The sequence below is a fragment of the Ranitomeya imitator genome, chromosome 2 (genome assembly GCF_032444005.1).
Source record: "Ranitomeya imitator isolate aRanImi1 chromosome 2, aRanImi1.pri, whole genome shotgun sequence".
NCBI lineage: Eukaryota > Metazoa > Chordata > Amphibia > Anura > Dendrobatidae > Ranitomeya > Ranitomeya imitator.
In genome coordinates, this window is record NC_091283.1 from 300,345,822 (window position 1) to 300,362,316 (window position 16,495).

General features: G+C 46.2%; 1 protein-coding gene across 2 annotated transcripts in view; it reads right to left on the bottom strand.

Moving 5' to 3' along the window:
- The window catches only part of LOC138663347 (oocyte zinc finger protein XlCOF6-like), a 55,010-nt gene that overhangs the window by 13,936 nt on the left and 24,579 nt on the right, over positions 1–16,495 (bottom strand). For both annotated transcript variants that reach the window (XM_069749527.1, XM_069749528.1), the window contains one exon: positions 15,198–15,288. In XM_069749527.1, the coding sequence (XP_069605628.1) occupies positions 15,198–15,288 (91 nt within the window). The remainder of the gene's footprint in view (positions 1–15,197; positions 15,289–16,495) is intronic.

The following is a 16,495-nucleotide window of genomic DNA, read 5'->3' on the forward strand; positions in this document are numbered from 1 at the left end:
TACACCAGTAAATACTTTGCGCCAAATTACTAGGTCTGAAACTAAGCAGAGGAGCCCACCCCTATACTTAAGTATGCCACCCTTTTGTGTTTTGGTTTTGTTGTATTGTGAGACATTAACATCTATTTATTTTTTGTGAGTACTAACTGTCAGACACTCATTACAATCGGCCTCCGCTGACAACACCAATGCTGCCTGTGTACCCCTGCAAGATAATTCCAAGTGCATAGAGCATACTTTTCTTATGTTAGGCCTACTAAGCCTGTCTGCGGTCCCTCCTTCCAATAGTCCTCCACTGACCACACCACTGCTGCCCGTGTACCCCTGGAACCTATTTTAAAGTGCCTACAGCCCACTTTTGTTATGTTAGGCCTACTAAGCCTGTCTGCGGTCCCTCCTTCCACTAGTCCTCCACTGACCAGACCACTGCTGCCCGTGTACCCCTGGAACCTATTTTAAAGTGCCTACAGCCCACTTTTGTTATGTTAGGCCTACTAAGCCTGTCTGCGGTCCCTCCTTCCACTAGTCCTCCACTGACCACACCACTGCTGCCCGTGTACCCCTGGAACCTATTTTAAAGTGCCTACAGCCCACTTTTGTTATGTTAGGCCTACTAAGCCTGTCTGCGGTCCCTCCTTCCACTAGTCCTCCACTGACCAGACCACTGCTGCCCGTGTACCCCTGGAACCTATTTTAAAGTGCCTACAGCCCACTTTTGTTATGTTAGGCCTACTAAGCCTGTCTGCGGTCCCTCCTTCCAATAGTCCTCCACTGACCAGACCACTGCTGCCCGTGTACCCCTGGAACCTATTTTAAAGTGCCTACAGCCCACTTTTGTTATGTTAGGCCTACTAAGCCTGTCTGCTGTCCCTCCTTCCACTAGTCCTCCACTGACAACACCACTGCTGCCCGTGTACCCCTGGAACCTATTTTAAAGTGCCTACAGCCCACTTTTGTTATGTTAGGCCTACTAAGCCTGTCTGCGGTCCCTCCTTCCACTAGTCCTCCACTGACCACACCACTGCTGCCCGTGTACCCCTGGAACCTATTTTAAAGTGCCTACAGCCCACTTTTGTTATGTTAGGCCTACTAAGCCTGTCTGCGGTCCCTCCTTCCACTAGTCCTCCACTGACCAGACCACTGCTGCCCGTGTACCCCTGGAACCTATTTTAAAGTGCCTACAGCCCACTTTTGTTATGTTAGGCCTACTAAGCCTGTCTGCGGTCCCTCCTTCGAATAGTCCTCCACTGACCAGACCACTGCTGCCCGTGTACCCCTGGAACCTATTTTAAAGTGCCTACAGCCCACTTTTGTTATGTTAGGCCTACTAAGCCTGTCTGCTGTCCCTCCTTCCACTAGTCCTCCACTGACAACACCACTGCTGCCCGTGTACCCCTGGAACCTATTTTAAAGTGCCTACAGCCTACTTTTGTTATATTAGGCCTACTAAGCCTGTCTGCGGTCCCTCCTTCCACTAGTCCTCCACTGACCAGACCACTGCTGCCCGTCTACCCCTGGAACCTATTTTAAAGTGCCTACAGCCCACTTTTGTTATGTTAGGCCTAATAAGCCTGTCTGCGGTCCCTCCTTCCACTAGTCCTCCACTGACCACACCACTGCTGCCCGTGTACCCCTGGAACCTATTTTAAAGTACCTACAGCCTACTTTTGTTATGTTAGGCCTACTAAGCCTGTCTGCGGTCCCTCCTTCCACTAGACCTCCACTGACCAGACCACTGCTACCCGTGTACCCCTGGAACCTATTTTAATGTGCCTACAGCCTACTTTTGTTATGTTAGGCCTACTAAGCCTGTCTGCGGTCCCTCCTTCCACTAGTCCTCCACTGACCAGACCACTGCTGCCCGTGTACCCCTGGAACCTATTTTAAATTGCATAGAGCATTCTTTTTTTAATTGTAGGCGTACTAAGTCTGTCTGCGGTCCATAATTGAAATTGTCCTCCACTGAACAGACCAATGCTACCTGTGTACCCCTGTAACCTTTTTTAAACTGCATTGAGCCAAATTTTGTGTTTAAGGCCTACTACCTGTGTCTGTCTGCGCCACTCAATACAGCTGTCTTCCTCTGAAAAAAGCTGAGCGTCAATAGTCTGGTTTTCAGCCTATAGGAATTTGAAAACTGCATTGGGGCTACTACTTCGGTAGGGCCTACTAACGGTGTCTGCCGCTCCAAGGTGTTCTCCAGGTTGCCTCTCCATTGCTTCAATCTTCATGCTCGTCTTAAGTAGTTGTTGAAACAACACTACATTAGGCCTACAAGTTGGGTCTGGGTCGTAGAGACAGTGTCTGCCGCTCCAAGGTGTTCTCCAGGTTGCCACATAATCGAAGCTGCATAGAGCCTATTTTGTTATTTTACGCCTACTAAGTCTTTCTGCAGTCCCTCCTTCCAATTGTCCTCCACTGAGCACACCAATGCAGACCGTGTACCCATGTAACCTTTTTTAAACCTGCGTCGAGCCAACTTTGTGGTGTAAGGCCTACTTGTAGTGTCTGGCTGCGCCACTCAATACAGCTGTCCTCTTTACAAAAAATGACCAACAATTATCTGGTTTTCAGCCTATCGGAATTTTAAAACTGCAGTGGGTCTACTAGTTGGGTTGGGGCCTTCTATCGGTGTCTGCCGCTCCTTGCTGTTCACCAGTGAACAAAGCTGTGCTGCCTGTTTACTACTGTTGCCAATTTTGAACTGCATTTAGACTACTTACTGATTTGGGCCTACTCTCTGTCTCAGCCTCTCATTACAGTTGTCCTCCACTGCAATGCCCCCTGGTTAGTCCTGTTACCAATTTTGAACTGCATTTAGCCCACTTTATTCTTTGGGCCCATATCTGTTTCCCCCTCATCCTGCCCATTGCCCAGCCAGTGATAGATGAGTCTGCTGGTACATTGACCCATAACGCAACATTCCCCGTGCACGCTACACTGCAAGATTGTGACTCTGCTGAAAGTCAGGTTCCCCTTCCCGCATACCATACCACCTTACACGGGGACAAAGAGGAAGGTGCAGATGAAGGTGCAGGTTCCTTCATCAGGTGGGGGGAGGAATACTCGTTGGCGACGTCACTGGCACAGGGCCCCTCATAGTACGCAAAAGTGTCGCTGCCGGTGGGAGGCGCCCCCGCCGTGCAAACACACCGCCGTACTTTGAGGGGCTCTGTGCCAGTGCTAATGCCAACGAGTGGGCCCCCCCTGCTTGCTCAGGATCACAGCACTTGCAAAGTTGAAATACTTACCTCTCCCTGCTCCACTGCCGTGACGTGGTCCACATTTCCTGGGCCCACTAAATACTTGAACCAGCCCTACCCACCACAACTTTAGCCAAATGACCCCCAATTTCCAATGCCTTACTATTATTATAAGGTAAATTTAGATTGACAAGCTTCAGTAACAAGAATGTATGTTTTTTGCCAATAAAATGGGCACTGTAGGTGTTTTCCTGGCCTCCACACACTGCCGACTATGCTCCCCCATTGACTTGCATTGGGTTTCGTGTTTCGGTCGATCCCCGACTTTTCGCGATAATCGGCCGATTCCACTCGACTCGACTTTTGAGATAGTTGGGTTTCGCGAAACCCGACTCGACTCTAAAAAAAAGTCAAGGTCGCTCAACCCTAATCTGGAAACTGCAGTGCAGTCAAAATAGTCACTATTCCTATAGATTAATTTATTGAGGGTTATAATTTACAAAATGGAGTCACTTTTCATCTGATCTGGTTTTCTGCAATTTTGTCATAATTAGGGATTCTGCAAATGGTGTGCCCCATCTCCTCTGGGATCTGCTCCTGCAACGTCTGCTTCGGACACCAGACGCGGCTTACTAATTCTGCAGGCGATGCTGGTAACAGAGGTGGGGTTGGAACCAGAAGCTCTTGGCGGTACAGGCTCTTCCCAGCCACTAAGATTAGGGTGCCTGGCATCTGTAGTACCATCCAGTCTGGCAGTATGGGTGTTTGTGCTATCAGCTGCAGTAATCTGCTCCCTGTTTTAGCCAATTGGAAAGCACCACACCTTTTTAATCAGATAAATTTGTATTAACCATAACAAGATTTACAACAGATCACATGTTCATACTCATTTTATGTTTTACAGTAAATTAACCCCCCATGGAGACCATATCAGGAGCAAACAATATTTTGTCCATAGTTCACAATATCAGAGTTCCCGTTTACCATAAGTTGTACTCTATAATACTATATACTAGTATACCATAAATTAATCCTATCCAACCACGGCTGCAATAATTTATGGAAGAAATCCAGCTTGTCTCTCCTGGTGTAAATACTTATCAAGTTGAATTATGTGGTTCATTTGAGCAATGAATTCGGAGGCTCCTCTCTAACCCAATATTTTGCAATCAGTTTCCTTGCAGCAAATGATAATCTTGCAATTACAATTTTAGCCGTATTGCCAGTTAATATTTCGTCCACATACCCTAATATAGATATCAACGGATCCCTAGGGATAATGTACCCATACACCACTCCAATGAAGTTCAACACTACAATCCAATAGGAGGACAATCTGGGACAATCCCAAAGCAGATGCAATATGTCCGTCTGAGATTGAGAACACCTCGGGCAATCAGAATTGGACTTCGAAAGCACCACACCTTACTACAGCTTGAAGCATATTGCTGGAATCTGCCAGATACAGCCTTGATCTCCTCTAGTTCAGTCCTCTGTGCTCAGCTCCCGGCTTGTGTATTTGTTTGCTGTTGTTACCCCAGCCTGTTTACTGACTACTCCTATGTCTCCTGAGTTAGTATTTTCTCTGGCCTCGTGGTTCTGACACGGTTATCTGTCTATTCTTCTTCCCATCTTACTCCACAGAACAGTAGGTAACACTGTGCTTTAAGCCTGGGGGTCTCTGTGTAAGTCCAAATCCATGTAGGGGTTAAAGAAGTTAAAGGGTAATGGGCAAAACTGTGACTATAGACAATAACACATCTACTGAAATGATCAAGCTGAACAATCATCCTCAGGAAAAAGAAATGAATAGTGGTGAAACTTCTCTGGAGTAATTGGAGTATGGGACTCGGTGGCTCTAAGCAATAAAAACTATCGTAAGGACCAATATTTTCTGTCAGATAAATGTCAAGAAGAAATATTAGACATTTAAATAGAACTTTTTATAATAGCGCAGAGCTGAGGAATCTTAAATTTAGATCTCAGGCATTTGGTAACTGAAACCTTTTTCTAAACACCACCAGGGAGCTACAGACTCAGATAAGTGAGGCAGGCCGATCCCACCACATTCAAACTATCATGCAGAATGAACATGTATCAAAAAAAAAGTTACATTCTCAACAACAACATAGGTATGAGGGGAGAACTCCAACACTAAACCGGAGTTGCACTCATTTATGGTGGACTACTGGAGCTACTATGAGTCCTGACCAGAAGAGTAGAGAAAGAATTAGCGCCCCCATTTCAGGAGAGATTACTGCACAATCCGAATTACCGTACATACTCGAGTATAAGCCGACCCGAGTATAAGCCGAGACCCCTAATTTTTCCCTAAATTTGGGCAAACTTAATGACTCGAGTATAAGCCTAGTGTGGAAAATGCAGCAGCTACCGGTAAATGTCAAAAATAAAAATAAATACCAATAAAAGAAAAATTAATTGAGACATCAGTAGGTTAAGTGTTTTTGAATATCCATATTGAATCAGGAGCCCCATATAATGCTCCATACAGTTCATGATGGTCCCCATAAGATGCTCCATACAAAATACACCCCATATAATGCTGCACAAATACTGATTATGGCCCCATAAGATGCTCCATACAGTCATTTGCCCCATGTAATGCTCCATAAATGCTGATTATGGCCCCATAAGATGCTCCATACAGTCATTTACCCCATGTAATGGTCCATAAATGCTGATTATGGCCCCATAAGATGCTCTGTTCTGTCTCCGCCATCAAATATTGTTACCCCGATTATCTGTTTGCATAATTGCAGGTTTCTCAGTATGGATATATTCATACCTTTGTTTGTGATGCTTTGGCTCCCTCTAGCGGTCAGAGTTATGTTGGCAGTTCCATTTTCTGTTTTTGGCATTTTCCATTTCTCATTCTCCTCCCCCTTTGCAATGCATTATGGTAGCTCAGCCTCCATTTCCCTCCATTTCCCTTTCACTTCCTTCAGTCTGCTTTCAAGGAAAGACGCTTGTACTTCATCCCCCTTGCGATTGCATTGCCGGTATGTCTTTATGTTTTCTCTAGATAATCCCTGCTCTATATTAGCCTAGCTTAACCAGTTGTACTTCTAGTTCAGTTACTAGCCTTCTAAATGTTATGCATAATGTACATCATGTGTAGTATGTATTTGTTCTATACCATGCACTGATTCTATGTATATCATTGTTCACAGTTTCACCGCATCAATATACCACTACGTTCAATAAAGCACAGACTCAACCACAGTCTCCTTATTGGACCCCGGTATAGCGGTTTAGCTGACTGTTTAGCTACGTGTGAGCCTGCCTCATCTAGTGAGGACAGAACATGCTCCATACAGTCATTTGCCCCATATGCTGTTGCTGTGATAAAAAAAAAAATCAATCACATACTCACCTTTCGTCGCTCAGGCCCCCGGCACTTTTTATATTCACTTGCTTCTCTTTCCACCGCCGCCAGCCGCCGCTACATTCCCCATCCACTGCACTGACTGCACAGGCAGATGGCGGCGCGCACTAATTGCGTCACCGTGCCCTCTGATCTGAGCATCAGTGCAGTGGACGGGGAACGTAGCGGCGGTGGAACGGGGAGCAGGTGAATATCGCGCACTGCTTATACTCATCTGCTCCTGGCGCGGTCCCTGCTTCCCTGACGTCGGCAGCTTCTTCCTGTAGTGAGCGGTCACATGGTACCGCTCATTACAGTAATGAATATGCGGCTCCACCCCTATGGGAGTGGAGTTGGGTCCATATTCATTACTGTAATGAGCAATACCATGTGACCGCTCACTACAGGAAGAAGCTGCCAGCGCTGGGGAACCAGGGACACCGCGCCAGGAGCAGGTGAGTATGCTTAGACAGCTGCCACTCCACCTCTCCTGCCGACCCCTGGGTATGACTCGAGTATAAGCCGTGAGGGGCAAGTTCAGCCTAAAAAAATGGGCTGAAATTCTTGGCTTCAACTCAAGTATATACGGCATTTAGGATTGAAAACATAATGTATTTTATGACATGGAGTGAATCCATGAAACCAGGGCTCGAGCCATGCCAACACATCTTCTGCAGGCGTCAATAAATGTACATTGGGTACAAAAAGTATTCAGACCCCTTTACATTTTTCACTCTTTGTTTCATGGCAGCTATTGCGTAAATTCAAAAAGTTCATTTTTCTCATTAATGTACACTCTGCGCCCCATCTCGACTGAAAACAAAACAGAAATGTAGAAATTTTTGCAAATTTAATATAAAAGAAAAACTGAAATATCATATGGTCATAAGAATTCAGACGCATTGCTCAGACACTCATATTTAAGTCACATGCTGTCCATTTCCTTGCGATCCTCCTTAAGATGGTTCTACGCCTTCATTGGAAACCAGCTGTGTTTAATTAACCCCCGAAGCCTTTTTCAGTTTTGCGTTTTCGTTTTTCACTCCCCTTTTTCTTAGAAACATAACTTTTTTATTTTTCCATCAATATGGCCATGTGAGGACTTGTTTTTGCGGGACAAGTTGTACTTTTGAATGACACCATTGATTTTACCATGTTGTATACTAGAAAACTGGAAAAAATTCCAAGTGCGGTGAAATTTAAAAAATAAATGTGCAATCTCACTCTTGTTTTTGTTTGGCTTTTTTGCTACGTTCACTAAATGCTGAAACTGACCATCCATTATGATTCTTCAGGTCATTACGAGTTCATAGACACCAAACATGTCTAGGTTCTTTTTTATCTATGTGGTGAAAAAAAAAACAAACAAACAAACTTTGTTAAAAAATAAAAGGTTGGGTGAGCGCTTATTTTTTGCGCACTGAGCTGACGTTTTTAATGATACCATGTTGGTGCAGATACGATCTTTTGATCGCCCGTTATTGCATTTTAATACAATGTCGCAGCAACCAAAAAAACATAATTCTGGTGTTTTGACTTTTTTTCTCGCTATGTCGTTTAGCAAATCAGATTAATCCTTTTTTTTATTGATAGATCAGGCGATTCTGAGCGCAGCAGGGCCAAATATGTGTATGTTTGATTTTATTTTTATTTTGTATGGGCAAAAGGGTGGGGGGGATTTTAATTTTATATTTTTAAAAACTTTTTTGGTTTTACTTTTGGCATGCTTCAATAGTCTCCATAGGAGACTAGAAGCTGCCACAACCTGATTGGCTCTGCTACATAGAGGCGATGTTCAGATCATCTCTATGTAGCTGATTTCCTCACTTGCTATGAGCGCCGACCACTGGGTGGCGCTCACAGGAAGCCGGCACTGATAACCATAGAGGTTTCCAGGAGACCTCAGATTGTCATGCCAACACACCGGTGACCCGCGATCACCTGACGAGTTGTCACTGGTGTGCGTATTTCCTTCGCGATTGCCAGAAGCGAAATTTAAATGCCGCTTCAGAGTTTGAAGCGGCATTTAACTGGTTAATAGCCGTGGCTGGATCTCAATTCCACCCGTGGCTATTGCGGGCACATGTCAGCTGTTCAAAACATGATGAAAGATGTGGGCTCACCACCGGAGCCCACATCAAAGGGAGGAAGTCTGACATCGGCGCACTAGTACGCCCGATGTCAGTAAGGGGTTAAACTGATAGGAATTGATTTGGAAAGGCACACACCTGTCTATATAAGACCTCATAGCTCACAGTGCATGTCAGACCAAATGAGAATCATGAGGTCAAAGGAACTGGCCAAGGAGCTCAGAGACAGAATTGTGCCAAGGCACAGATCTGGCCAAGATTACAAAATAATTTCTGCAGTACTCAAGGTTCCTAAGAGCACAGTGGCCTCCATAATCCTTAAATGGAAGAAGTTTGGGACCATCAGAAGTCTTCCTAGACCTGGCCGTCCGCCAAATTGTGCAATCGTGGGAAAAGAGCCTTGGTGAGAGAGGTAAAGAAGAACCCCAAGATCAGTGTGGCTGAGCTCCACAGATGCAGTAGGCGGATGGGAGAAAGTCAACTATCACTGCAACCCTCCACCAGTCGGGCCTTTATCGCAGAGTGGCCCGGAAGCCTCTCCTCAGTGCAAGACATATGAAAGCCCGTATAGAGTTTGCTAAAAAAACACATGAAGGACTCTCAGACTATGAGAAATAAGATTCTCTGGTCTGATGAGACAAAGATGGACCTTTTTAGTGAAAATTCAAAGCGGTATGTGTGGAGAAAACCAGGCACTGCTCATCACCTGCCCAATACAATCCCAACATGATGACCGCATCATGTTATGGGGGTGTTTTTCAGCTGCAGGGACAGGATAACTGGTTGTCATTGAAGGAAACATGAATGCGGTCAAGTACTGAGATATCCTGGATGAAAACCACTTTCAGAGTGCTCTGGACCTCAGACTTGGCCGAAGGTTCACCTTCCAACAAGACAATGACACTAAGCACTCAAAGGAGTGGCTTCAGAACAACTCTGTGACCATTCTTGACTGGCCCAGCCAGAGCCCTGCCCTAAACCCAATTGAACATCTATGGAGAGGCCTGAAAATGGCTGTCCACCAACGTTCACCATCCAACCTGACGGAACTGGAGAGGATCTGCAAGAAAGAATGGCAGAGGATCCCCAAATCCAGGTGTGAAAAACTTGTTACATCATACCCAAGAAGACTCATGGCTGTAATAGCTGTAAAGGTGCTTCTACTCAATACTGAGCAAAGGGTCTGAATACTTACGACCATGTGATATTTCATTTTTTCTTTTTTAATAAATTTGCAAAAATCACTACATTCCTGTTTTTTTCAGTCAATATGGTGTGCAGAGTGTACATTAATGAGAAAAAAATGAGCTTTTTTGAATTTACTGTTATTGTACAGAAATTCGCACTTGGCCCTCACTGCACATTTAATGTTGTCAATCATAAAAGCGAAGTTTGGTCAGAAAGACTGGACCTGGTCTTGTAGGGACCATATGAGCACATTCAGCAGCACAGAAGGGAGAGAAGGTAGATTCATCCAATATCAGGGATCTAAAAATGGCCCAAGCGATCCATAACAGGATGACCAGCCAGAGACATAATATTAGGAAAGGTGTAATCTGTCACAGTCTGTTTAGGCATTTCACTTTAGAATATAAACGAGATCCCACCAGATTAAGACTCAATATATTAGAACAAATATCAGAACGTGTGTCTAATAGGTCCCAAAGACTTGTGAATAAAGAATCCTATTGGATTTTGAAACTATCCACACTTAAACCGGAGGATTTTCCCTGTACTATATTTTTCTTTATATGGATTTTATTGTGCATCCAATATGCATTTTACATCTATTTGTATTGTTTTGTATACGAAGAAAAGTTTTAACAAAAAACTGCACCAAAGGTGCGGTTTAATTAATGAATTAAGCAATTGGATCAGTGACGCCGTTCTGGAGGATATAAAACATCCACAATGTATCATTTGTATATGCCTGATTGCCCTTAACTGGGGATATGGGGATATATTCACATGCAGGAGTCTGCTACAGACTCAGTCTGCTGCAATTCATCTTTTAACTTCCATCTTTTAAATTACATCTTTTTAATTATGATTCTGAATTAGACTGAATTGTAGAATGCATTTGGCTACTCATCACTACTACAATATTATCATCATCTGCACCATCTAATCGAGCTGTTCTCCTCTTCCCACAGGTATGCACTGACTTTACCCAGCTCTCCCTGCTCCTGATTGTCTCTGTATATTGCACTGATTTTTCTATGCTTCCCCTGGATCTGAGTGTCTTGATGCTGCACATATAATCCTTTTTAGTATGCTTCTTACCTATCAGCTTGTTTTCCATGACCTGTCTTCATGTACCTCTGTGTTATCCTGGCATCTCTTTGAGTGGTCACTCCAACCCCTCCCTCTCTTTATGACCTCTGCTTAAGTCTCTACATCTGGTCTCCCATACCCAGCCACCTCCTCATTCACACCTGATTGCCCTTAACTGGGGATATATTCACATGCAGGAATTTGCTACAGACTCAGTCTGCTGCAATTCATCTTTTAACTTCCATCTTTTTAATTATGATTCTGAATTAGACTGAATTGGACTGGAATTGACTGGAAGGTAACAGAACACCGACCACTACAATGTTTCGGTTTCTTTTCTCTTTCACCCCCATACTACTTTACTTCTTACAATCTCCTGCAATCCCTCCACCTAGTAAGGAAATAGTCATTTCTTCCTCCATCCTCCCCAGCCATCTCACCTTCTCCTCAGAACTGTTCCTCCACATACAATCCTTTTTCTCCAGACACACACGGCCGCATCATGTCCTATCCTGCTCCCACCTTCTAATATTCTGTCTGCTACTCCTCATCGCTGGTGACATATCCCCAAATCCCGGCCCTCCCCAACTCATCCCCACACTCGTTTCTAACCCCCTGCCACGATCCTCCGCACGTTTTCCCAACCATGACAACCTCATACCCATTCATCCAGCCCCCACTCCCCTGCTCCCGCTACTTGGAGCACTATGGAACGCACGCTCCATCTGCAACAAACTGCCATTTATCCATGACCTCTTCATCACCAACAAACTCTCCTTCCTCGGCCTCACCGAAACCTGGCTCACCCCCTCTGACTCGGCCTCTCCAGCTGCGCTCTCCTATGGCGGATTCCACCTCTCTCACACCCCTCGCCCCAGCAACAAACGCGGTGGAAGAGTTGGCTTGCTCCTGTCCGACACCTGCTCCTTCACTCCAATCCCGCTACCACCCTCCGCTTCTCTTCCCTCATTTGAGGTGCACTCTGTCCGCATCTATTCCCCCTCCAACCTCCAGCTGGCTGTCATCTACCGCCCCCCAGAACTAGCCATCTCCACCTTTCTCGACCACTTCCCCACCTGGCTACTTCATTTGCTCTCTGTTGATATCCCCACTATCATCATGGGTGATTTCAATGTCCCCATTGACACTTTCACCTCAGCTGCCTCTAAACTTTTATCACTGACTGCTTCCTTCGGCCTCACTCAATGGTCCCCTGAGGCCACTCACAAAGATGGCCACACGCTGGACCTCATCTTCACCCGCCTCTGCTCCCTTACTAATCTCACTAACACACCCCTCCCCCTGTCTGACCACAACCTACTGACATTCTCGTCCCTCTCCTCTCCTAGTGTGCAGCCCCCACTCCACAAACTCACTCACCCTTGCAGAAATCTCAAACATCTCAACTTACAATCACTCTCGGAGTCCCTTCTCCCTCTCACAGACATACCCTCCCTTCATGACACAGATGCTGCTGCCACTTTTTATAACACCACAATAACAGCAACACTCAATTCGGCCGCCCCGCTCATGCATAGTAAAACTCGTACAATTAACAGGCGGCCCTGGCTGACCAGCCTGACCAAAGAATTGAGACGGGCTTCCAGGATTGCTGAGCGGAGATGGAAGCGATCCCACTCTGCCGACCACTTCACTGCATACAAGCAGTCCCTCGCCAGCTTCAAGTCTGCGCTCACTGCCGCAAAACAAACTTACTTCTCATCTCTCATATCCTCCCTGTCCCACAACCCTAAACAGCTTTTCAACACTTTCAATTCTCTACTCCGTCCCCCCACACCTCCTCCCTCCCCCCTCATTTCTGCTGATGACTTCGCCTCTTTCTTTAAACAGAAGATCGATACGATCAGAGAAAGCTTTGGCCCACAGCACCCACTACCCCTCTTAGCTGCTCAACCCTGCTCCTCAAAAACCAGCTTCTCCACCATGACAGAAGATCAGCTCTCCACCCTCCTGTCAAGATCACACCTCACCACCTGCACGCTTGACCCGCTCCCATCCCACCTCATCCCTAACCTTTCCACGGTCTTCATCCCAACCCTAACGCACCTCTTCAACCTCTCACTCACAACAGGTGTCTTTCCCTCATCCTTCAAGCATGCCAAGATCACACCCATCCTCAAAAAGCCCTCCCTCGACCCATCCTCTGTGTCTAGCTATCGCCCAATATCTCTTCTCCCTTATGCCTCCAAATTGCTGGAGCAACACGTCCATCTTGAACTGTCCTCCCACTTCTCCTCCTGCTCCCTCTTTGATTGGTTACAATCAGGCTTCCGTTCCCATCACTCTACTGAAACTGCCCTAACTAAAGTCACCAATGACCTACTAACTGCCAGGAGCAGGCGACACTACTCTGTCCTCCTTCTCCTGGACCTGTCTTCTGCCTTTGACACTGTAGACCACTCCCTTTTGCTACAAATCCTCTCATCTCTTGGCATCACAGACTTGGCCCTTTCCTGGATCTCGTCATATCTGACAGACCGAACATTCAGTGTCTCCCTCCCCCACACCACCTCCTCACTTCGCCCCTTGTCAGTTGGTGTTCTTCAAGGCTCTGTTCTAGGACCCCTACTCTTCTCCATCTACACTTTCGGCCTGGGACAGCTCATAGAATCCCACGGTTTGCAGTACCATCTCTACGCTGATGACACGCAGATCTACCTCTCCGGACCTGACCTCTCCTCCTTACTTACCAAAATCCCGCAATGTCGGTCTGCTATTTCATCCTTCTTTTCTGCTCGCTTTCTACAACTGAACATGGACAAAACAGAATTCATCATCTTTCCCCCATCTCACTCTACCCCTCCACCAGACCTATCCATCAATGTCAATGGCTGCTCACTATCCCCAGTCCCACACGCCCGGTGCCTCGGGGTGATCCTCGACTCTGCCCTCTCTTTCAAGCCACATATCCAAGCCCTTGCCTCCTCCTGTCGTCTCAAACTCAAAAATATTTCCCGGATCCGTACTTTCCTTGACCGCAACACTGCAAAAACGCTAGTGCATGCCCTTATCATCTCCCGCTTCGACTACTGCAACCTCCTACTCTCTGGACTCCCCTCTAGCACTCTGGCACCACTCCAATCCATCCTACACTCTGCTGCCCGACTAATCCACCTGTCCCCCCGCTATTCCCCAGCCTCTCCCCTGTGTCAAGCCCTTCACTGGCTTCCTATCGCCCAGAGACTCCAGTTCAAAACCCTCACACTGACATACAAAGCCATCCACAACCTGTCTCCTCCATACATCTGTGACATGGTCTCCCGGTACCTACCTACACACAACCTCCGATCCTCTCAAGACCTCCTTCTCTACTCCCCTCTCATCTCTTCTTCCCATAACCGCATCCAAGAATTCTTCCGTGCTTCCCCCATACTCTGGAACTCTCTACCCCAACACATCAGCCTCGCGCCTACCATAGAAACCTTCAAAAAGAACCTGAAGACTCATCTCTTCCGACAAGCCTACAGCCTGCAGTGATCCTCAACCTACTGAACAGCCGCACAGCCAGCTCTTCCCTCTCCTAGTGTATCCTCACCCATCCCCTGCAGACTGTGAGCCCTCGCGGGCAGGGTCCTCCCTCCTTATGTACTCGTGTGCCTTGTTATTTGCTCATGTTTAATGTATTTGTCTATATTTGCCCCATATTCACATGTAAAGCGCCATGGAATAAATGGCGCAATAAAAATGTATAATAATAATAATATGCCTGAGGAAGGAGCTGGTTCACATCGGAAATGGGTAGAATATTAAAATGAAAAGTTTGGGTTTTTTTTACGTTTATTTGTTTTGATAGCCAACTTTATGGCTCAGCACTTGGCAGCGCTTTTCAAAGCCCTGATTTTTTCCTTCCTCCCATATCAGGGATTTTGGAAGCCAAAAGCATCATTACCCTCCGTTTTCTCATCATAATATTTTTCTAACTTGTCAGCACATTCTACGTACGCTGTCATTTGGCTTTGTAGTTTACAGATCTGGGCAGGTAACGGTCAGAGTCTTCTAATCTCAGGGGGTAGTTGGATCCTCCAGGTGGTAAGTTCTATAGAAAAGGGCTTTAAATGCCCAAAGTCACTTGGACAGTTTTGGGTGGAGAAGAATGTTGTGGTCTAGAGGCAAAATGGTGATCACACGATTGTGATACGGCCGCACTACACCTCCGATAAAGCAGCCACAGCCGGTGACTGAGAAGAATCTGTGACTTCTCTGCATTTAGTGGTCACTACTCACCTGGGTAGTCATATGTAGGAATCTCCTCTTTACACCGCTCATCACCCCTCACATATGTCTCTGTAGTATTAATATGGGTCAGATCTTCACCCTGAAATAAATATTGCAAAAGTCATAGACAGATGGAGAAGTCACATCTATGATCAGCTCTAATCCTGCCACCTCCACTGTTCTCATAACACAAGTATAAAACATATAATACTGGTGGATAAAGCAACACTGAACACAAGACCTTCACAGCCATCTACACATTGTGACAGAGTCACTGGTAAGCTGATAGAGGGGAGATATGTGTCACTGCGCTTAACGGCGTCAGTGATGTGAAACCAGAGCATTTTTTCTCCAGCACACTACGTGTTGTGAGAGTTACGTTGCATAAACAGGCCTTGTTTTATGTGGAGAGCGGGTGGGAGAAGGTCCACTTTATCTCCCCTGGCAGACCTGCCAGGACCTGCATGAGGACATGATCATGTGATCAATCACATAATGGGGAAGTTACAGGCTTGGGTTGAAATAACCGAGCTCTACAGGCAGTCTGGGTTCAGCTAGCCTGGAGAGAGGAACCTCCAGAGGCTTTGTGGCTCGTCGAGTACAGACTGAACCTGGCCTGCTCCAGAGCGGGGGGCCACCCACAACATACGGACTGTGCTGCAGCATTTTTGTACTCCTTTATCGTTTTGTTCCTGTTTTATCCAAGAAGGCTGAGTTTGTTTTCCCCACAAGTTGGTTTATGCTGCCTTACAATAACTCAATGAGGATTTAAAGAGACGTTGTTCCCATTTTTCCTACCTCTGTGTGCCACCACGTGAGTGAAATACCACAACATCATAAAGCCTCTTGCACACGTCCGTGTCTCCGGTACGTGAGGTGACAGTTTTCACACGTACCGGAGACACGTACACACGTAGACCCATTCAAATGAATGGGTCTGTGCACGTTAGTGTGTTTCCATGGACCGTGTGACCCGCAAGTAGTCATGTCTGTTTTTTACTTTCAGCATGGACGGAAAAACGTACTGCACATGTGCACATGGAGAACACACATTTGTGTCCTCCGTGTGACACACATCAGCACCAGGGAAGAAGCGCTACAGTAACCGCTGTTCCTCGGCGGCAGGTGCTGAAGACGGCTCTCATCATTCTCCCCTGCTCTGCTGGCAGTCGGCGTGAGCAGAGGAGAAAGATGAGAGTTATATTAAAGTCGGAATGATGACAGCAGGTGGGGGCTTTTGGGACTATTACTCCCATCATCTGACAAATGCTGCCGCTAATAACAGTGACAGCAGAAGCGGATGATCG